The sequence below is a fragment of the Seriola aureovittata genome, chromosome 10 (genome assembly GCF_021018895.1).
Source record: "Seriola aureovittata isolate HTS-2021-v1 ecotype China chromosome 10, ASM2101889v1, whole genome shotgun sequence".
Classification (NCBI taxonomy): Eukaryota; Metazoa; Chordata; class Actinopteri; order Carangiformes; family Carangidae; genus Seriola; species Seriola aureovittata.
In genome coordinates, this window is record NC_079373.1 from 2,497,977 (window position 1) to 2,520,511 (window position 22,535).

Genomic DNA, 22,535 nt, shown 5'->3' on the forward strand with positions numbered 1-22,535 from the left:
GACCAATGACAAACAAGAGCGCGAGGGGGAAACATGGAGGAGAACAGGAAACAAAACATGACAGCTTGAAAAAGCAAATAGGGGCAATTAACTCTCCGGAGCACCGTTAATGAATTAATTTCACATTAATAAGCGGCTGAGACGTCTCCTCTCTATCGAAGCGTCTTGTAAACACGTCGTTTTGTCAATGTCAGTGAGTGCAACGTGTGAATCCGTCCCTCAGGAGAGGACTCTGTCGAGCCTCCTCGGTGAGTTGTTAACTGGACCATTTCACTTTATTCTTTATGAAGCGTCATTAAACAATGAATACGACCTGAAACTGAAACCCACAGTCAGACTAACGGTCCTAACGGTCATCCTCGTACATTCTCCCCGTTTAACGTGAAATTTGTAACGTCACTGATGTCGAGTTAACCTCCTTCGACTATTAGAAGGGATATATTAAACTGTGGAGTTTGACGTGAACCTCATTAGAGAATCATCCCCGTTTACATTTCTTTCAACAAATTAACCTACTAAAGGTATATGCATGTAAATACGTGATGTTTATTCATGGTTTAAGTTGGCCAAGACTTTACTGTGGAGGACCAGAGATGTAACAGGAAAAGTAATTAAGCATTTCCTTAATTTCATATTTTTAAAATGCCTTCTCAAATAAAAATGTATTGGTGGATTAATGGTTCATTTATAAATTCTTTTTACAATTCCTATTTTTAAAAGATATGAAATTAGGGAAATGTTTTATTACTTTTCCTGTGACATCCCTGCTCATCCATACTTTGCAACTAGTTTAGTTTTTGCTATATCTGACTATATATTACTTTTTAAAAATGTCTAAGCATCATGTGTTGTTCCTGTTGTGGTCCCAGCTGGTCGTGTGGTGAAGAGGCCGAAGCTGGACGATGGTCGGCGGCTGCAGGAGGCAGCGATCCAGCTGCTGGAGCAGCAGCAGAACCTCTGCAGTCTGCTCAGGGAGGTTGGGGTGAGTGAAGTGACCTCAGGACGAAGAGAGAAATTACTGGGCTGCACAGCCAGTGAACAAACATTAAGCCCTTATAATAATCATATTTTATACTGATCTGTGGACTTAGAAAGAGGGTGTGACAACTGACAATGTCAGAACTGTGAGATTATATATAAAAATGTCCGACTGGCAAAAAATGTGCTTCTATTTGTGTAAGACTATGCAAAGGTTTGCAGCTTCTACCGGCCATTATATTAGATTCATCTTATGCGCCACTTTGGTGGGAAATGCAGTATTCTGCATTGTATTTTGTCTCAAATGAAAGATGTTTTAAAGCACAAAAAAACACACTATTGGAATAAGCACTTCTGTCTGAATTATACCTGTATGATACAGTGTTAAATGAATTTTAAAGAATTAGAAAAAGCAGCCTCAGCCTCAAATCTCCTCAGCAGTAGACTGAATTCAATCTTGTTAATATATCTTTACTGTGTTTTCACACTTTTTGCAGAATCCAGATCCGAGCAGCATTCTTTGCTCTCAGAATGGAAAGCAGAAACCAGCAGCGTCTGACTGTATCTCATCTACCATTGTGGGGTCACTGCTGGGTGAGTAAGACTCTGTACTGTACATCAGTTTTGCTAAAGTTGTGTCACTCTGTGTGTGGCCCAGAGACACCTGCTGCTGTATACAGTCCTTACAAAACAAAGAGTTGTGAAAGAATGGAGGAAGACAGGGACGTTTGAAATTCTCAGTGTTAGGACTGTTAGTGTGTTAGGAGTTGACATATAATATTTGAGACATGAACAAGTTGGCATAACCTTTTCATGACGTACATCTTTGTTCAGTGTTTATCTGCTGGACAACTGTAAGTTTTCAGATGTTGGTTTGTTGCTTTCATACACCACAAAGGAGATGCATGAAAATGGTCTCTGCTCAGAACACCAGCTTTAACATGAAGTTAATGCTGTGAACTGGAGCGTGTGTTGTGTTACCTGTGGACAGTGTGTGAGCTGAGGCATCAGGCCACGCAGCTGGGCGTCCCGCTGGTGGTGCTGTCCGTGAAGACGGTGCTTGAGAGACTGATGGAGATCACTGGCACTGAAGAAGAAGAAGAGGAGGAGGAGGACAAAGACAAGAGGAGAGAGCTGCTCACTTCCTCTCAGAGAGTGAGTATCTGATGGTGGGATTTGATGTTACATTTCTTTGTGGCATAATCCAAGGTGAGCGTTCAATCTGAACTCTCATGCAAATGTTTGCATATATATGTATATATTGTATATATTTCTTGAATCTAAAGGACCATCTGAACTTTTACCAACCACTTCATCAACAGTTTGTTGTTTGAGTGTGTAAGTGCTAGTGTCACTGGAACTATGATGCAGGTCTCTGTACAACATGTGATGCTCTCCCTGGGTTCTTCAGCTAAGGCTACCTGTGAACTAAATTTAACTTTATTTTTATTTCCTGCAGAATGCAAAGCACAAAGGAAACAGATGAGATGCTCACAGTTGCAAAAAATTCAAATTTGTAGGTTATGGTGAGACAGCTCCAGAGAGAACACGGAAAGAAGAACAAAGAGTATTTAATGTTGAGGAAGAGATTTTTCTTTCTCTTTGGGAAGTTTGATTGACAGGAGCATGACAAAGTTGCAGGTTGATTGACGTATGACATTACATGAGTAGTTTGATTTCTTGTTAGTAAAAAATAGTGAAATGTGTTAATTTTTAATGTGTACTAACTGCTGATACAGTTTGCTGTGGTGATTAGTGCAGACTGTACAGAACTATTCTGTCTGGTTCTGGGACACGTCACACATCTGAGGTCTGTCTCTAGATACTCCACAAATATTTGCTGAATTAGGCAAGGCTTCCTTCCAGTGCCAAACACCACATGATTAGAACTAGTTAAGATAAGATAAGACAGTATTGATCCTCAGAGGGGAAATTAACAAATTACACACAATTTTAAAAACTTTCATATTTTAAACTTTTAATTTTGACTATTTGTATATGTGCTTTTAATGATTGTTTGTATGTTTGTTCTACTTCTGCTGTACTCACGTCTCTCTTGCCAAAGAGATCTTGATCTGTAAGCAGATCACTGAATTAGATACATATTATATAAATGTACATAATTTGCTGAGAAGCTGCCACTAAATCAGGACTATCATATGATAGATGCCCCACGTTCTTCTTTTAAAAAATGTGGCAAATGTATTTTTACTAAAAAGCTCAGCTGCATCTTTAATTTAGGGTCTGTAGTGTATTTGATGTATGTGTCAGACCTGATTTACCAGTTGAAAATAGCTGCATGTCAGATGTGTCACAGACCTGTTGGGTGATTTAACATTGCTCTTTTATTGGTCTTTCTTTACTGCAGGATTCTTGTTCAGAGAATAGAAAGCATGTTATGTATGAAAACCCCATAAGTGCCTGTCCTGTCCTCTCCAGGTCCAGCTGTGTGTCCTCCTGGAGTCCAGCAAAGACCTGCTATCACAGGGAGCCCTCTGCCCTAAATTGCTGTGGCAAGAGTACAGGAGAGATCAGGTGTGTGTGTTATTATAGCACGTTCATACACTGTATATGAGGCCTAAAAAAGGTATTCACTTCTCAACAGGTTCAGGATTTTCAGTCTGAGCTCTACACAGACGAGTCAAAGTAAAACACAACTGAAGAAGTTAATTTGGAAAATTCATCCCTTTAAAAAGTTTTCACTCCTTTATTTCAGTTGGTCTCGTATCACCCTGGTTTAAGCTTCACTCCACTGGCTCCCAGTATCTTTTAGAAGAGATTTGAAGGTCCTTTAACCTGCTTTTAAAGCTCTTAAGGGTTTGGGACCGGCCTTCATTGCAGATTCTGTGTCGTTTTATAATCCTGCACAAGCTCTCACATCTCCCACTGCCAGACTTTTAAATACACACAATCGTACACACAAGAAGGTCGTGCAGCTTTTTTTTAACTATGCTCCAAAACTATGGAAAAGTCTGTGAACATTTTTAAACAACAGCTGGAACCTATTTATTTAACTTGGCTTTCAACTAATTCTCTCATCTTTTACTATTCTTACTGGTTCCTGTTTATATTTTCATTTACATATTTTATCATGTACTGTCTTTCAATTATCTATTTTCATTGTACTTCTATTTGCTCTTAATTTATTGTACTATTTGATTTTCTTATTGTAAAGCACTTTGAGCTTCATCTCTCGTATGAAAATAAATTATTTATTGTTATTAAGTCTTACAATTTTATTATTATTGTAATTATTATTGCTTATTCTATAAATAAAGTGTATTATTCATATTCATATTATTATTGTTAAACTGCCACAGCCAGACATTTTCCTCAGCATTAACTGCCATTTGTTTCTTACTTGATAGTACAATAAAAAGTAAAGTCACTCAGCATGAATTTCTTACACAACAGAATAGATGAAGTAAATGTAAAATCTACTGTGGTGTTTCTACAGCGGCTTCCCAGTCTGGAGGTGGTGTATCATCTTCATGTTCACAGCATCCTCACTCTCAAGTACATTTTAGAGAGGTAAGAAAAGTTCATTTTTTATCCAGTTCGAGGCAAACTGTTGGTTGATCAGGGTCAGCTGCTGGAAAGCTCGTCTATCATCCAGGGATTAATGTCACAACTTTGGAACCAGTATTTTCATGGAAGCTTATTAAAGCAAAGGAAAGTCCTTCAGGATTTGAATCTTTTAAGCAACTGAATTCATAATTTAACTGAAAGTTAACCAGCGCCTGAACACTAAATACCACTGCATTTATAGCATTGAGATATTTTACTATGAAAACAAACCGTTGTCGGTTTCTTTTTTTTAGGGAAGTGGTTAATTCAAAAACCTTCACTCATTCAGACAACACAGTTTATGATGGGAAATTCCAGCTTGAACCAAGGCTCCATCAAAGTACAGTAAACTGAGGACAAGAAAGACAAGTTCAGATGAGCAACTGAGAAACTGGATTTCTTTCTCAGTGTGTGAATCTGTAAAATAAATCTTGTTTCTGATTTCTATTTAGTTTGAAACCGAAAACTGTCCGGACAGAAAGTGAAAGTGAACTGTAAAAAAGCCCCCCCCCCCCCTTTAAATTACAAATGAATCACGGATTATCTGATGATACCCAGACCCTTTCAAAGTAAAATCATTCAATGCTACAAATTCAGTGGTGCTGAATATTAATTAATCTCTATTTGGATACATAGTTGCTTATAAAATTCAACTTATTATCTCAGATCAATAACTTCATTCTTTGCTGAATTCACAGCAAAACACACAGACACTTGGCTGCTAGTTCTGTTGTCACAGTGGATGTAGTCAGTAGTAGTCTGCTCTCTTGTTGCTGTTCTCCATTCAGTGATGAAGGCGTGAGGTCCTGGTTGGTGTCTCAGTTGAAGGCTCTGTGCAGTTGGACACCTCCACAGGGGGAAGAGGAGACCAAACAAGTTCAACAGAAAGTGTTGTCAAGTAAGTTCACAGATGTCTTTCACTCATTTAGTTGTAGTTGCGCTTCTTGTAAGACGTCAATCATTCATCAACAAACTCATGTTAATGCTGAAAGCTGTTCCTATTGAGACCTGGACAGAGAAAAGCTGGTCAGTTTAACGTAGCATAAAGAGCGGGAACAGGGAGAAACAGCTAGCGTTGGTCTTGGTTAGGTGTTGTAACTGCAACCACCCAAGCTACAAAAAAAACTGCCCTCCTGGTATCACGTACACTTGAAAAAATGTTCACTAAATGACATATATGAAGTTTATTCTTGTGGTGTCATCCCTGCTGATTGAGATAAAGCTAAGCTGAGATCTCCTGTGTTCCAGTGCTCGTTGGAGTCTTGGTGGGATCCGGCTTTGAGCGGAGTCCTGAACCAGCAGCTCCAGACAGGAGGGTCTCCCTGCTCTGCTGCTCACTGCTCGATGAAATGCTCTTCTGTGAGTCTACATGTGCCCGTCCCACTTACCCTGTCCTGTGATGATTAAATATTTAGTAAAGTACTTTGATTCACACCTCAGGACCCCGAAAGCTATTCTCTACTTCTTTAACTGCTAAGAGGTCTAATTTTAGTACTTTTCTTTTTTGTCTTTCTTTTTAACATTTCATTGTTTTTCTGTCTTTTTGCTCCAGGGCTTCTGGACACTGTGGACAAGAGTCAGGCGTTGCAGTCTGCTGGAGCGGCAGCTGAGCTTTGGTGCTTTGTTTTTTATTTGCCCTATTAACCTTTATGTAATCAGATAACGAGTCCCCAGTACAAAAACAATGCAAGACATGACAGAACACACACACACTCTGGTAAAGAACAGGGAGCTTAACACATACTGCACAACTAGCAACAGATCTATGGTGAATATATCCTTATAACTTTTATTGAACCACTTCCTGTATCTATGATGTTCTGTGCTGAAGAACCAGGAGCCGGTTGCACAAAACACCTTAAATTTCCTACTTAAGTTTAACACCTAAGGTTTAATTTCTCCGTAGCTGAGAGAGTTACTTGAGGGTGTTGACAGAATCTCTTAAAAGGTTTAATTTACAGCAGTGAGAGAGTTTTTACAGCAGTAAAATTCTACTGATTCCATGGAAATGTTTGCTGACATTAGCTTGTGGGAAGACAGCAACATTAAAAGAGTGCACTGTTATCTCATCCTCCTGTTGTTTTGACGGGAACTTCACAGGGTTCAGCGGACATTCAGAGACTTTAAACTCAGTGAGTGACCCGGCACACCGCTGATCTGTGGACATGAAACACCTCGATTATACCTGACCAGAAAGATCACGTTTTATAAAACCGTTGAGCTCATAAAGGTGTGGAAAGTAGAGTGATCCACCTCGGACTAATCAGAAATTGCCTGCCGGTCAAACCTGCGATGTAGAATCAGTTCCTCATTGTTAATGGTGTCCGTTGGGTTCGCCCACTCTTCTTGGGATGTGTTCATGTTCTTCATTTATCACCATGAACTCAGTCATGTTGCAGTTAAGGTTTGATTAAGTTATGGTTTCTAAGGTCTTTTGTCCAACAGTTTAACTGGCTTTAAGGGATTCCTTAAGTATAAAACCAAGATAAGGCGGAAAACCTTAAATACTTAAGTGAACATTTTAAGGAAACCTTAAGGAGAAGACTTAAGGTTGTTTTGTGCAGCTGGCTCCAGACTTCTAAGATTATATCTGGATTCTATTACTTACCCCTGGTACTGACCTTCAGTCTAGTTTAGGTCTGTAACTAGCAGCTCACCTTTGTTTTTAGTTAATTGATTAACTAGTAATTGTCTTGATTAATCGATCAGTCTATAAAATAGCAGGAAACAGTGAAAATTCATGGTCTCATCTTTAGATCACTTGTTTTTCCAAACAACAATTTAAAATCTAAAGACTCTGTTTACTATCTCAAAGGACAAAGAAAAGCAGGAAATCCTCATAGTTCAGAGGCTGGCGCTGGAGAATGTTTTGCATTTTGGCTTGAAAAATCATTTAAAGGATGAATCGATTCATTTTCTGTCAATCAAGTAATGTATCAGCGATTGACATCAAATATCTGATAAAGACAATGTGGTCACTGGCCTGTAACTTATGATGAGCTCCTGTGTAAGGATGCAGCTCCTGTATTGGGCCACAGGAACCAGGATTTTGTGGTTCCATCTGATGTCCAGTTTTCAGCTCATGCCCACTCGAGATTTTCTGTGCAGACCTGTCGCCTCTCTGGTAACTTCGCCACATTTTTTCAGAACACATTAATCCAGCAGGACGGCAGCTGACTGGATGAGTTTTCCGTTGTGCGCAGGTCTCCGTAAACTCTGGCACTGGAGTGTGAAAATTCCTTCGGTGCTTGTCTGGTCCTGAAATGCTGGAGCGATGCACCTGGCACCTATGATCAGACTTTACTTAAATCAGTGTAAACGCGACAGTAACTGGCCCACTCAGCTCAGTCTGCATGCTTCACACACTGAGTCACGACCACCTGAGACTGTCTGCAGCATCCAGCTGTTCATTTAAACATGGATGCATACACATATGTAACTTGAAAACACTGACTGTGGTATTTACCTCCTATAATTAAACACAAGACACTGTGGTCATAGCATTGAAGTTAACTGTCCTGTTTTTATCCAAAATGCCTGAGCATTGTGAAAATGTGCAGCATTAGATGTCTCTGTTTCTTACCTCTCTGCTCTGTGTTTTGTGTAGGATTCAAATATTTGATGCTTCATTATGTGGAGTTTCAGCGTCAACGGAAGCCCTCCAGCGTTTCTTCACACACTCCCTCACTCAGACACTCACATACAAGCCCCGACTAACAGGTAAAGACAAGTCATAGATAGACTTGGGCTGATATTATATTTCTGTCCATATGCAATGTTTTTCAAAATATTGAAAATGATATTGATATTTTGCTGGACTGAATATTCAATTTTGGATATCACCTAAGTATATCACCCAGTTTATTTTCACAGTTTGTTGCTGTTTTTTTCTTGATAATGTTGATGCCTATATTTGCCTACACTCATCTGGCAAGAGCTTTGAATGGGCTCAGAAAATGTTGGTTTTGGGAGGACTTTGAAATAAGTGTCCTTATACACAGTACATGCTCCTCACATAATGAAAACAAACGTAATTTCTGAAAAACCTTGAGTGAATCAACTGAACCGTATTCTCTCAGTGTCAGATGCCATCACTCTGCAGAACAAGTGGACCTTTGCAAAAGCCAGCCGGTCGTTGACCTCTCTGTTCCGTAAAGTGAGTGTTATCTAAACCTTCACATGTACTGAAGTTTGCCAAGATTAAAATGGCTTTTCACATGTGACATGGTCTGTATATATTAAACTGTTATCTAGCTTTGTACACTGTCACTGTTGCCTTTGGATTTCACATCCATCTGTAAATTTCTAAAAGAAAATCTTTGTTTTCGAGACTATACTTTGCCTTTAAAAAAACTTCTGAGACTGTACACGCTCCCTTTGTATCTTTTTGTGCCCATTCTTTGAATATTGGATATACACTCCTGGCTTTAGTCATATGCAGACCAGCTCAGGAACCCCCCTCTTTAATTTGGATATTTTTCTACTGTAACATTCCATATTTCTAGCATAAATGTTACTATTGGATCTATAACATGTCTCAAAGCCCTTATCAAATATTTCTCCCCCATCAAGATCTGGGTCAGGTAACCCTGAATCTCCCTTTACGTTTATTTCCATGGAGACACACAGTCAGGTGTACACCAACAGCCCAGAGGTCTGAGTTGAGAGCGTAGAAATATTCCCTAAGAGTTAGTAGAGCCATTCAGTACCACTTTACAATAAGACTTCCCATATAAAGGACTTATGAATGGTTTATAACTAGTTTATTAATTAGCTTATTAACACTTTATAAATCATTAAGCTGTCATAACACATTAAATAAAAAGAGCAACAGTGACCTTTTCCTTGCCAAATAGAGAGCCCGCATGTATCTGTACTGTTCAGCCTCATATCGCATTAGTTACTGAGCTTTCTTTTGTTTTCTCTGTCATCCAGCATTTGCCCCTGCTGCTTCGTCAGAATTTATAATAATATAATTGTTTATTCATCATTTATAAAGCTTTAACAACTGAATTAATAACCCAATTATAAACCATTTATAAGTAGTCTTATTGTGAAGTGCTACCTTTTATTCTTGGCTTTTGCTATTCCAAATGAATCTAGAGATCATCTTGTCCAATTTGTTTTGGGGAACATTAATTTTAATTCTACATTTCATTCCTTAATTAATTGAAGCAACTACACATTATATTAGGAGCCACAAGCCTCACTCTTCTGCAGCTTCACACAGTCACTGTCATTCCTGTATTTCAAGCTGTAGACAGACACAACAGCAGTCAAATGACTACAGGCTTCAGGTGTACGGCCCTCAGCCCAGAGCAAGGATGTATTGAGAGTACTGATTTATTTGCAGTATATATGTCAGTGTGTCAGTCAGCTGCTGTATTCTGATCCTGGTTTCTTCAGAGTAACACTTTTCTGTTTGGTTTCACAGCTCTATAAGGAGCCTAGCCTTTATGTGTCCTCAGATCTGTAGCCAGGGTCGATTGCAATAGAGCGAACAGTGACTCGTCTGTGTTGTTGCTGTGTTTCTGTAAAAGCTGGCTGTGATCTTCAGTGTGGAGCAGCTGCTGCGTCACCTGCAGCAGGTTTTGGAAACCCATGAGGTCAACTGGAAACACGTCCTGTGCTTCTTGTCCACTCTGCTGGTTTACAACCCCTGCGCCCCGCCCAGCCTCAAAGGTTTAGTGATACGTTTATTCTTGGATTCAAATTTTAAATTGAAGTACTTTGTGTGGTCAATAAATGGCTTGTTTCTACTCTGTTTGTGCCTCCATTAGAGCTGCTGTCCAGACTGCTGAGTTCTGCATTCGAAAGCTACGACTTGGAGAACATGATAACTGCCTTTTTGTTGGCTCGGCAGGCTGCACTGGAGGGGACAGGCATCTTCTCCTCCTACAGCGACTGGTTCAAGGTTTCATCTCAGTTTTTACAACAGCAGGGTTTTAACCGAAGAGTCTCTTAAAGGATGAGGATGGCGTTATTCTACATTTCTCTTTTTGTCAACAAATGGCATGACAAGAGCTAAGCCAACAACGTGTTTACCCCTCGCTCAGCACTGTCTGACCTCCCTGCCTAAGCCCATTGGTTCCTACTAAAGACATAAATTTCCTGGTCACAAATACACTGCTTAAAAAAATGAGGGAACACCAAGTCAGTTTAACCTCAGGGATATCAATCTGTCCATTTAGGAAGCACAAGTGATTGTGAATCAGTTTCACCTGCTTTGGTGCAAATGAAAGTGACAACAGGTGCAATGGAGAGGCAACAGCAAGACAACCCCATGTGGTATCCACAGACAGTTGCTCTCTCCTGATCCTTCCTGACTGATTCTTCTCTAGTTTTGTGTTTTGCTGGTGTGCTTGTCACTACTGGTAGCATGAGGCGGTGCCTGCAGCGCAATCAGGTTAGTCCAGCTCCTCAGGATGGCATATCCATACTTGTGGTTGCAAGAAGGTTTGCTGTGTCTCCCAGCACAGTCTCTACCAGGAGCCCATGGTTCTCTCTTAGAGTCTGGAGACGCCGTGGTGAACGTTATGCTGCCCGTAACATCATCCAGCATGAGCGGTTTGGTGGTGGGTCGGTGATGATCTGGGGAGGCAGATCCTTGGAGGGTCTCACAGACCTCCATGTCACAGCCAGCAGTACCCTGACTGCTGTTAGGTACAGGGAGGAAATCCTCAGAGTGATTGTCAGACCTGACACTGGTGCAGTGGCCCTGGGTTCCTCCTGGTGCAGGACAAAGGCCTCATGTGGCCAGAGTGTGTGGGCAGTTCCTGAATGACGAAGGCATTGATGCCATTGACTGGCTCTCACGTTCCCCTGACCTAAATCCAACTGAGCACTTATGGGACGTTATGTATCGGTGCATCCGACGCCGCCAAGTACCGCCACAGACTGTTCAGAAGCTCACTGACGCCCTGATCCAGGTCTGGGAGCAAGTCCCGCAGGACACCATCCGCCCACTCATCAGGAGGATGGCCAGATGTTGTCAGGAGTGCATACAGGCACGCGGGGGCCATACACACTACTGAGTCACATGAGTTGCTGTGATGAAATTCACAAAAGTTGGATCAGCCTGTGATTTAAATTTTTTACTTTGATTCAGTGTGATTGTGAATCCAGCCCTCAGTGGGTTGATGATATTGGTTTCCATCGACCGTTACATCATTTTGTTCTCAACAAATTATACAAAGAACATCAAGATTTTCAACTTGAATAATTCCTTCATCAAGATCCGATGTGTAATTCAAGTGTTCCCTTCATTTTTGAGCAGTGTATATAGTTTAATTTATTTGTGTAGGGACAGAGGAATAAGACATATCAGGCTTGTTACATACTGATTAGTCATACGTCTGTCCGTCACATTCTTGTGGTCACGATATCTCATTAAAGCCCCGACAGAACTTCTTAAAATTTGGCATAAACATTCACTAGGACTCACAGATGAACTGATTAGAATTTGGTGGTCAAAGGTCAAAGGTCACAGTGACCTCACAAAACACAGCAATTATGACAAAGTTTTCATATGCTTCATATTTTCTTTGACTCTGGATTAACAGGGATGTAACATGAAACTAGTCTGAGTGGAGGAGGCAGTCGACCACGAGGCCGTTAATTATTGTTGAAAATTAAAAAAAGAAAATTCTATAATATTGTAGTGTTTCTGAAATTGATCACCTTTTAATTTTCTCTGTCGTTCACTAAAATCCTAAAAAATTCTTAAACAGCGTTTATTACTCTATAGCCAGTATAGTGCTGATTAAAGTGCTCATGTGTAGAATCTGAACATTTGTGACTCTGGCGACTAATGGTGGCATCAAACAGACTTTGCTCCCTGTTGATATAGTTGCAGTTTGTGTTGTTCACAGATCTGACATTCCAACATGAAGTGCCTTTGCTCTGACTTTGCAGATGTCCTTTGGTGGTGGCAGTGGCTACCACGCAACAAGTAAGAAATCTCTAGTGTTCCTGTTGAAGTTCCTCTCGGACCTGGTTCCTTTTGAACCCCCACAGTACCTCAAGGTGACGTTCAGCAGGTTCTCGTGTCACTTGGACATTATTGATACATTACACAGTATATCGTCTTTTAGATCAGACCAGCCTTTAATGATCTCTGTGAGCAAACACAAAGTAGTTGTGTGATATAAAGGAGGAAAGATTCATTAATGTAACATAGTGAAATACATATATAAATAGAAATAATACACGTGTTTTATATTCTGTATGTGAGCAAAAATGGTATAATGATTAACAACTATTGGTGTATTTGGAGTAAACCCTGCTCTGATCACCCAGCTTTGATTTTTTAGACCTCATCCTGTCATTGTCCCCTGGTAGGTTCATGTCCTCCACCCTCCGTATATACCGGTGAAACACCGCAGCCTCCTGATGGAGTACACCGCTCTGGCCAAGACCAGGCTGGCTGACCTCAAGGTAAGAGCAAGGGTAGAAATTAAATCAAGGATCATTACATTAAGGAATTAGTCTTCAATACAGCATCACAATTCAGCATTCTTACTGAATCTATATAACAGAAACACAACATAAGATTATTATGGTTAGTCTCCTTTTATAGTGACTCTTTAAAAAGAATAGAACTTTGCCCACTGTCTAATGTCTACTACTTTTCTCCACTGCGGTGTGTGTGTGTGTGTGTGTGTGTGTGTGTGTGTGTGTGTGTGTGTGTGTGTGTGTGTGTGTGTGTGTGTGTGTGTGTGTGTGTGTGTGTGTGTGTGTGTGTGTGTGTGTGTGTGTGTGTGTGTGTGTGTGTGTGTGTGTGTGTGTGTGTGTGTGTGTGTGTGTGTGTGTAGGAGTCAGTAGAGGACATGGGTTTATATGAGGATCTTTCTGCTGCAGGTGGAGCATCAGCACAGGTAACAGTGACATGCAGTGATGAGTTGATGGTTAAGGTGCAGCACATAATTGCACTACAGATCGGATTACACAAGCCTTAACAAAGCCGTCAAAATGCTGATGTTCCAACCCATGAGTACTCAGTAGTCATTATTACATTATTACATGGGTGATGAGTACATTGTTTGGACCACACCCACCTTTGAACTCAATCATCATTTTGTTCTCAACTACTCGCCTGTAACCTGTAACACTACTACGCTATTACAGTGACAGTAATCACACCACAAACACACACACACACGCACACACAGACTCACGAGGTGAAAACAATACCAGCCACACACCGTCACAGCTGATAATTATTACTGATGCATTAGTGACCCTCCTTGCAGATATGATTATCTGCTATATATGTTTGATTTTTTTCTGATATAAATATATATGTATTTTCATTTTTAAATTCTGCTGAGTTTTGAGTGTTGTCTAATCATAAGTAGCCGTACAGGAACATTGCCTAAACAATTTTCCAGCAAGAGGCTAAATTTGAATCTAACCAGACATTTGATGCCAACTTTGAGCACTTGCTTTCAAAACTAAATGTTACTCTACTTAAAAAAAGAGTACTGCTATCTTACCTCCAAATTCCTAAACACGTCAAGGTGTTTACACTTTCTTCACTCAGCTAGAAAAACTCTAATGTAGATCAAATGATCAGTCCACATTCTCGGTTTACTCCTGTTCTTATGAGAGACACCTCGTTACTGTCTGCACCACAAATGTGGGACTGAAGTGGTGGGACCAGTGCCTGTTAGGTAAATGGAATCATATTTAAGGTATCATATTATTGTTTGTAGATTTTTTTTTGTCTGTCATATAGGGTAAAATCTAAAAGGACAGAAAGATGAAGACAGTGTAACAAAGTAATACGATTTTTCTTTCTGCTGTGAAGACGGGTTATTCTACGTTCTGGATGAGTGGTTGGTGAATGGTGGGTTAATAACAGTGTAATATATGTGTGTCTGCAGCCTCAGTGTCAGGCTGTTCAGGATGTGGATAAGGCAGTGTCTCTGTTTGAGAGCACAGGAAGAATCTCTGCCACAGTCATGGAGGCCAGGTATGCAGTTAGATTATCAGCTCACCAGAAGCACATACACATAACAGTATGTGAAGGTACTAAAAAAAGATGGTACATTTGCTGTTTTACCTTCTATGATATGATTCACGTAGATTTGAAAATTAAATGAAAGACAGAGACATGGAGAAGTTATTGACACCTGTGTCCTCTCACAGTATTTTCAGACGGCCGTATTTCCTGACACGATTCCTTCCTGCTCTGCTGACACCCAGAGTGGTGAGCCTCTTCACCTTACATTCATACATGGGGAGGATGCCTAATAAAAAATGTTGTTGTCACAAATCTATAATTAAAGTTCACTTGTCCTTTAATTACAGCTTCCTGTGAAAGCTGATACTCAGATGAGTTTCATAGAAGCTTTGAAAAAGTGAGTTATTATCAGATGAGCATAATGTTACTTGTCTTTGTCAGTGTTCACACATACAGTATGCATGCATCAGTTTTAGACGTCAGTTGATATAACTCTAATTATCTACCAGTGTTTCTTCTTTTAATAAATTGCATCTGAGAGAATAATTTCTTGTCAATACCAATAATGATCGTCTGTAATTATTTTATTGTGTAATTCCATTATTATGATGGTTGTTTTTTTCTGTATCCAGAGCAGACAAGATCCCTGCTGCCCAGTATTCATCTTATGTGGACGCCTGCCAGAGACAGAGACAGCAGGAAAGTGGGTTTCCTTTTTCATACTCATTTGTTGTTTACTCATGTATGGAGTCATAGGAGTGCCATAAAAGAGAAAATCTATAGAAGAACAAGAAAATAAATGTGGAAATATAAAAACAAATAACCAAATGTAAAAGAATAATTGTAAGATTTTCTATTTTATTTTCACACTTATTTGTTCATTTATTATCTTTTAATATACAGTATATATATTTATTTTTTGCACATATAATAATCTTTTTTGACTTTATTGATGTGGTTGGTTTTCAGTTTGCTTTACAGTAGTTTAGCAGGTTTACAGAGATGAAAATATTAACCAGGAGTAAATGTTTTATTTCTCCTCTCTTATCATGACAAAGTTGTCGCCCTAATGTTGCACATATTTGAGAAATGGATGAGTACATTTACACGGCGATGTGTTTTCAGAGAGTGCTGTGTGTCTGGACACCAGCGATGATCCTCTGGAGGTCCTGAAAGTTCAGCTGCAGGAGTTCACAGAGCTGGTGGTTGATAGAGATGATGGAGGTAGGCAGAGAGAGGAATCACAGTAACTCACACACAAACACACACATGCTTTGTATTCTGTTGTCAGGGAAAAGACTGCATGATATGATTTTAAACCAAGAGAAAAAGCTTTCATGATATGTATACACTGGAGGAGTTTCTGTGGTCTTTATGATTGTATGGAGCATTGAAACCTCCGCAACATCTGTTTGTGTTCCTTAATGTCAAATAGTAGTCAAGTGTGGTAAATATAGCCAGTTGTCAGACATCTTCAAATCAAGCAGGTTGTTAAAGATGTGTTTCCTACTTCATGTTATGGCAGTATTTTCTGTAGGGGGTAAAAGGTTTCAGGAGGGGCAGCTGGGTTGCAAAATATACTGTAAATAGTGGAAATACTGTTAATGGCGGTGTACATTTTCATCTAGAAGATTCTGTGGGATTTTTAGATCAAGTATATATTGTGTAAGATGTTGAGTTTATTCCACAGTCTGTCAGACACCCTCCCTGACTAACGCTGAGCCCCACCTCTTTGAATCCCTCTTGTCCATACATGTCATATTGGTCATGTGTCCTCAGAGATGCTGGCCCAGCTGTCGAGGATCTCACACACACTGAGCGTCATCTTCCCCGGCCGTCCTGACGAGCTTACTGAACAAACAGTCATCAAAGTTCACATAGACTCTCCTCTGGCCCCTGAGCTCCATGTCAAAGTATTCACTGATAAAATACATTGTCTTCTTTATTTTAATGTTGTTATATTGCCAGTATGTAAATGTATTTGATGATGAAGCTCTCCCTCATACTCTCAGGTCGTCAACATGATCCTGAGAAACTTCTGCCAGTGCCTGTTAGGCGCTTCTCGAGCAAACCCTCCTGATAAGTGAGTGGGTCAAATGTTTTGGAGGTCAACAGATAATAGAAGATGAATTTGATTATTGCCAGGAATTGTACAAATGTATGGAGTGGTATTTAGTGTCCTATCTACAAACACCGGATGTTTTTTGCCTCTCCAGACAAAGCCTGTGGGCCTCCAGGTTCATCACTGTGCTTCTTGGTAACACACAGCTGCTCCCCAGCCTCATACACAGACTCTGGGACCTGTTTCATAACCAGGTGCATTAAACGTTATTCATCTTCTCTTTGTGTTTGTCCGTCACTTCATGTCTGTTGTCTCTCTATTTTTTTACATCTCTTGCAACCTCATTCCTCCACATCAATGTGAATCAGCACATTCACTCATCAGTTTTACAAACCTCTTCTGTCCAAAGGTGTCATCGCTGAGCGCTGCACACATACTCGGTCTGGCAGCCTTTGTGGTCCACCTCCACGCCTCCATGTCCCACAGTCCTCTGGTTCAGCTGGTCCCGCCCATTCTGCCCAGAGCAGTACCTGTTGGAGAAGCTCTCAGCTCAGCGCTGGACTGCAGCACACACACTCTCATGCTCTCCTGTGTCAGGTGAGGTTGCTTTTTATAGGCTGATGTGAATATTGATGCATGGTGACTCATCAGTAGGTCTATGATGAGTGAAAAATATCTCTCATGTAACTATTTAGCACATCATGTTTTGAATGTTTTGTGATAGCGGCCATCTGATCGGGCTGGAGCTGGGACTCACAGTCTTCTTTGGTCCTGTCTAGGTTGTGTGTGGCAGCTGTGAGTTACGGGCTGTGCAGAGGAAACTCACTGCCTCAGCACCAGCAGCAGGACTACATTCTCAGCAGCCTCTATAAGAAGGTATCACTGTCTGTTACTCGCCTTAATGTCATTCATGCCTTAATGTTTGCATGTGTTTTATAAAAATGTTGTAAGACTCATGTCATGGGTTAAATATTTCCACCATTTATTTGCCGAAAAGAGAAAAGATTTGATAAAGGAAGAATAGAAAACGCTGCTGTGTTACTTAAAGAAAGCGTTTATCTGTGTCATACTGTGTAGGACTTTTCACCATATTGTCTCCAATCTTTTGCCAAAAGGAAGATGACATCTGTCACTTCCTGACTCTTAAAACAGCGTCCCTGTGGGTCATTCAAAAGTCTGAAATTAAAATGAAGGAAAATAAAGTCTTAAAACGTCTTATATTTACCGTAAATGTGTCGTAGGTATTAAATTTACAGATAGTGTGTATAAGACTGGTAGAAAAAATCAAAGCCAATAAGCCAATAATAATTATGGTGTTGTGGTTTCATGTCACTTGTTCCACGCTGTTGTGGCTTTGTTAAAAGACCATGCTTAGTTTTTAGGTCTGCAGGTACATAATTAGATCATTTTTAGTGAGAAAAGAAAAAAGTAATTGTGCACATTGATAAGGGCTAAAAAGTCTGCACTAAAACCAGATATTTTTTTCCCTCTGATTATTTAGAAATGAATATGAAATTCTGTAGAAGGATGTAGAAAATGCTCAGTAGTAATAGGAAGTAATAGTTATTTCTAGCAAAATGCAAAATTAATGGTGTGCTTCTTTTAATACTGCTGCAGGTGTTTAGATCTTTTACTTCTGTGTTTCTGTTTTACTCATTTATGTGCTGTTGAACTTCCATGACTAGCATGGACGGAGTTTTCTACTCTGCCTCTATTTTAAAACATTGTTTAAAGGAGAAGAAAAGCAAAAGTCCAAGTCAAAGAAATCATTTCAACATTTTTCGGTCTTAATTTTTATTTATTGTGTTCTTAAAGAGCTTTGATTTTGATTATTAAAATGGTGCAGGAACCCTGTAAAACTTTTCTATCCATTAACACAGACTAGTTCTTTATTGTAAACTGGTTGTTTGAGTTCAGTTATTGGCAGTAGGTTGTAGATGTCGGAAGGCGGGAGCTGCTAGCAGAAGATGGAAGAGCAGTGCAGGCAGACGAACATCCAGAAAGGCTAGGCAATGTGACAGGCTGCAGGTTTGCAGGGATCTGGACCTGGGTTACCGGGAAGTCTGAAAAACATAGGGCAAAGATCCTCGAGCAGAGATCGGCCGTAGCATTTATACCACACAAGGCAGGGCAGGGCAGGGGACAAATACATTAGGGAGGGGGGAGAGGCCTAATCCTAGCAAACTGACTACATATTAATATTTCTTTGATCAACTGATGGGCTATAAAGTGTCCAAATAGTGATACATGTACATTACAGTCTACCAATCTTACATTTTATCATAGTAAGAGTCCAAAACCAAAGTATTCAGTTAGTGATGATGATATAATGATTTAAAACAGAATTGAGCAGCAGATTCTCACATCTGAGAAGCTGGATCCACAGAATGTTTGGTCTTTTTCCTTGAGAGATTTTTAAATTTTTAATGATCAGTTTTCTGTCCATTGACTGATCAGTTCATCTATGTATCAGCAGGTCAACTGTTACGTACAGCTTGCTACCATCACCTTCCTGTATCCAAAAGACTGCTGAACGTCAATATGCAATTTCCTAACGTATACTGCAAACCAGCCTTGTACCCTCACTGATTAGCACCTTTAAAGTATATTTTTTTGGGGCTTTTGTGCCTTTATTGGACAGGATAGTGGAGAGAGACAGGAAATGGGGAGGCAGAGAGAGGGGGAATGACATGCAGTAAAGGCCGTCCGATGCGGGACTCGAACCGGGGCCAACTGCAGCGAGGACTGTAGCCTCTACACATGGGGCGCCTGCTTAGACCACTACGCCACACGACGCCCCATGATTAGCACCTTTAATATTAATCAATAACATATCATATTGTAATATGATATAATATGATATTATATTTTATTATAATATAATAGTTTATTACTTAAATGCTTCATGTGTCTGTGTGTCTGTGTTTAGCTTCTGTACCTCATCCCGAGACTGTTGCCTGAGACCAGAAGGTCTCCCGTCACTGCCGGTAGTCTGGTGGCTGAGAACCAGGAGGAGAACCTGCCGGGCCTGTGGAGCAGTGCCACAGACACCAACAGCACCTGGAGGAGCACAGCTTGGTATCTGTGGAGGCACAGTGCTTTCCAGCAGCTACAACACATACCAGAGTATCAGGTGAGATGGAGCCCAGTGAGGTGCTCGTGTGTTTTCCTGCTTTGAAACGAAGCCTCGGCTCAGTGAACAGGTGTATCATACTCAGAGCAATCAGTAGCTTTGTCACTTCAATTACTATGTTAAATGAAATTGATTGATGGATTGATCTTATTGACGGAAAGTAATTATCAACCTTTGTTGTGTTTGTCAAGTTGTTGTTCTCTGAATGGCTGGTTCATGAGCTCAGAGTACAGAGAAGTGAAGACGCCCTGTCTGACCCAGAGCGGTAAGGCAGGAAACACACACACACACACACACACACACACTCTCTCTCTCTCTCACTCTCTCTCTCTCTCTAAAAATCAATAATTAAATCAATATACACGTAGTAACACAACTGTGTGTGTGTGTGTGTGTGTGTGTAGTCAGGAGTACCAGCAGTGGGCCTGCTTGGAGTTGTACTGGTCTCGGCCGGAGGAGCAGGGAGGCTGTGGAGGAGACATGAAGAGCCTCTGTTCTCATCTCCTCTGTGCCATCATGGACCACCAGTTCAGGTGGGTGCACATACTCATGTAAACAGTATCTTGCATGTTAAAGGTAATTACTCAATACACACATGGGAACTTTTTATTATAAATTATAATAGAATGTGTCAAAGTCTGGGTCAAATCTTTTCAATAGAAGCCGTCCACAAGAGGAAGCATGAATGACACCTGAAGTACATGTAGTGTAATGTTTTCACTCATTAGGTATAAAAATGTGCTGATGTCCAAGTGTACTTCAGCACACTTGCAGTCTTTGGTACTTTCATGTTGGCTTCATATTCAGCCTCGGAGGTTTCCTCTTGGTCAAAACATTATGTAGTTTAAAAACAAAAGCAGCAGAAAAAAGATTAAAATTACAGGAAACACAAAGCCCGAAATGTCTATGTTCAATATAAAGAAAAATGTAAGAAGACACTTATTGACTGCTTGTACTTATATGTGAATAAAACAGACTTTTCTCCTCTGTAAGAAAAGTAAATGTACATTATTGTTTCCACCTTAAATGTAACTCTTCTGTGTATTTTATGTTAACAGTGACCAGAGCGTGAGGAAGTTAGATCACAGAGTGTCAGCCACAGGGACCTGTCTGCCAGATATCCTGTCCAGATTACAGGTGTGTGTTCACTGTATGCGTGTGTGTGTGTGTGTGTCACAAGTTAAAAAAAACAGTTTGTGTGATGTTTGGATTAAAATACTGTACATTCATAGTGAGCTGAGCTGGAAAGAAGTATTCAGTAAGGTAAAGTTGAATGAGAATCTGAAAGAAAACCAATCATTGTGTGTAGGAGCTCGTCTATGAGATGGAAGTGACCAACGTCTCTGGTGGCTGGAGCAACAGAGCTGATGTGTGTGACTTCCTGTTTGAGTTTGTGTCTCAGAGATGCTCCTCTACAGTGAGCTCAGCTTCACTGAGTGTCAGCTCCGAGCTCAGCCTGCAACACACACTGAACACATGGAACAGGTACACACACACACAGACACACACACACACAGACACACACACACAAACACACCATGTGGATTATCTCATTTTGTGTAAAGCCACTGAAACCTTCCTGTGCATGTGTGTGTCTGACAGAGTGCTGCTGGCTCTCCCAGCGGTGCTGTTTGTCAAGGTGAAGGCTGAAGGAGGGAGGACGACTCTGGACTGTAACACAGTGATGGAACATGTCAACCAGCATCAGGTGAGCGGCTCAATCAGATTTTGATACGTTTCTCTCCCAACTCTGATCAGCTGTTTCAAGAAGTTCAGTGATTGTGTGCGAAAAATTTTTCTGTTCTTCCTCTTGTCCATCAGAGGAAGGTGTGTTCTCCAGCCAGCCTGCTGCCACGCCATGTAACAGCACACTTCCTGAGAGTGAGAATCACTTCACTAAAATCTAAAGATCAATCAAATCTATGATACATTTCTCACTGTTCTTTATAGAGCTCATTATCATTATCATTATCATTATCATTATCATTATCATTATCATTATCAAAGAGCATGTGTGCTGACTGTGTTTCCTCTCCAGGGTGTGTTATGTGCCAGTGTGTGTTGCGGATGTCCCAGGACAGAAGTGAATAAGGCCTGGTCTCAGATCAGTCTTCACTGTCCCCTGCTCCTGACCTCCACAGTGGTACTGCTGAACTTAATTAACATTTACATGCTCACTTTGAGTCATTCATTGGATTCAACCAGTATTTACAAGGGCCAGTTACAAACACTGATACTTCAGGTCTTTTGCATGGAAAACATTTTGATCTCAATGTCACAGAAGGTTTATAAAATAAATGATGGCAGCTTCAGTTTCAGGGTCCTGCTCACTGTCACTTCAACCCTACCACCAAACTTAGCAGGTATAAGCAGGTAAACCCGCTAAAAAAGCTGGTTAACCCCTTTTCCACTGCCAGATGAGTTTGCCTTTCCATTCAGACTGAAGACATACACAACTGCAAGGAGTGACGTCATCACATGCACATTACAGAACACACACACACAATGCCGATTGAACCCTTTTCCATTGCCGGCAAAAGCCCAATGTAAGCGGGTCTTAGCAGGTTTTTTTGACCAGTGGAAAAGGGGTTTAAGTAACAGCTGTGCCTTTACTGCTCTGACGAGTCAAAATGTCTTCTCATAGCTGTTATTCTGAGCCGGTACTAAAGGGAGAATCCACCGAAAACATTGTTCAAAAATATTAATCTATTAGTGATTGACCTTGAAATTAGTGAGGTTTGAAGGAATAGTTTTCTTATTCCTGGGTCTGATGTTCATTCACCTCCAGAACTGCTTTATTCAAGGTTTTAATCGATTGAAATAAGTTATTC

The 22,535-nt window shown here is 40.4% G+C and overlaps 1 protein-coding gene across 1 annotated transcript in view; it reads left to right on the forward strand.

The window, feature by feature from the left end:
- The window catches only part of LOC130176641 (Fanconi anemia group A protein), a 26,203-nt gene continuing 3,668 nt past the window's right edge, over positions 1-22,535 (forward strand). Inside the window, exons 1-34 of the mRNA XM_056387843.1 lie at positions 1-248; positions 870-982; positions 1,476-1,572; positions 1,970-2,133; positions 3,418-3,513; positions 4,436-4,509; positions 5,334-5,443; positions 5,794-5,904; positions 6,098-6,161; positions 8,153-8,265; positions 8,625-8,701; positions 10,086-10,227; positions 10,326-10,459; positions 12,460-12,570; positions 12,886-12,981; positions 13,359-13,421; positions 14,430-14,518; positions 14,695-14,755; positions 14,857-14,906; positions 15,142-15,212; positions 15,635-15,733; positions 16,289-16,422; positions 16,522-16,592; positions 16,726-16,825; positions 16,981-17,168; positions 17,351-17,447; positions 19,501-19,704; positions 19,896-19,969; positions 20,109-20,237; positions 20,763-20,841; positions 21,014-21,189; positions 21,307-21,412; positions 21,526-21,585; positions 21,743-21,847. Coding sequence (XP_056243818.1) covers positions 188-248; positions 870-982; positions 1,476-1,572; positions 1,970-2,133; positions 3,418-3,513; positions 4,436-4,509; positions 5,334-5,443; positions 5,794-5,904; positions 6,098-6,161; positions 8,153-8,265; positions 8,625-8,701; positions 10,086-10,227; positions 10,326-10,459; positions 12,460-12,570; positions 12,886-12,981; positions 13,359-13,421; positions 14,430-14,518; positions 14,695-14,755; positions 14,857-14,906; positions 15,142-15,212; positions 15,635-15,733; positions 16,289-16,422; positions 16,522-16,592; positions 16,726-16,825; positions 16,981-17,168; positions 17,351-17,447; positions 19,501-19,704; positions 19,896-19,969; positions 20,109-20,237; positions 20,763-20,841; positions 21,014-21,189; positions 21,307-21,412; positions 21,526-21,585; positions 21,743-21,847 — 3,519 coding nt within the window. The 5' untranslated portion in view covers positions 1-187. The remainder of the gene's footprint in view (positions 249-869; positions 983-1,475; positions 1,573-1,969; positions 2,134-3,417; positions 3,514-4,435; positions 4,510-5,333; positions 5,444-5,793; positions 5,905-6,097; positions 6,162-8,152; positions 8,266-8,624; positions 8,702-10,085; positions 10,228-10,325; positions 10,460-12,459; positions 12,571-12,885; positions 12,982-13,358; positions 13,422-14,429; positions 14,519-14,694; positions 14,756-14,856; positions 14,907-15,141; positions 15,213-15,634; positions 15,734-16,288; positions 16,423-16,521; positions 16,593-16,725; positions 16,826-16,980; positions 17,169-17,350; positions 17,448-19,500; positions 19,705-19,895; positions 19,970-20,108; positions 20,238-20,762; positions 20,842-21,013; positions 21,190-21,306; positions 21,413-21,525; positions 21,586-21,742; positions 21,848-22,535) is intronic.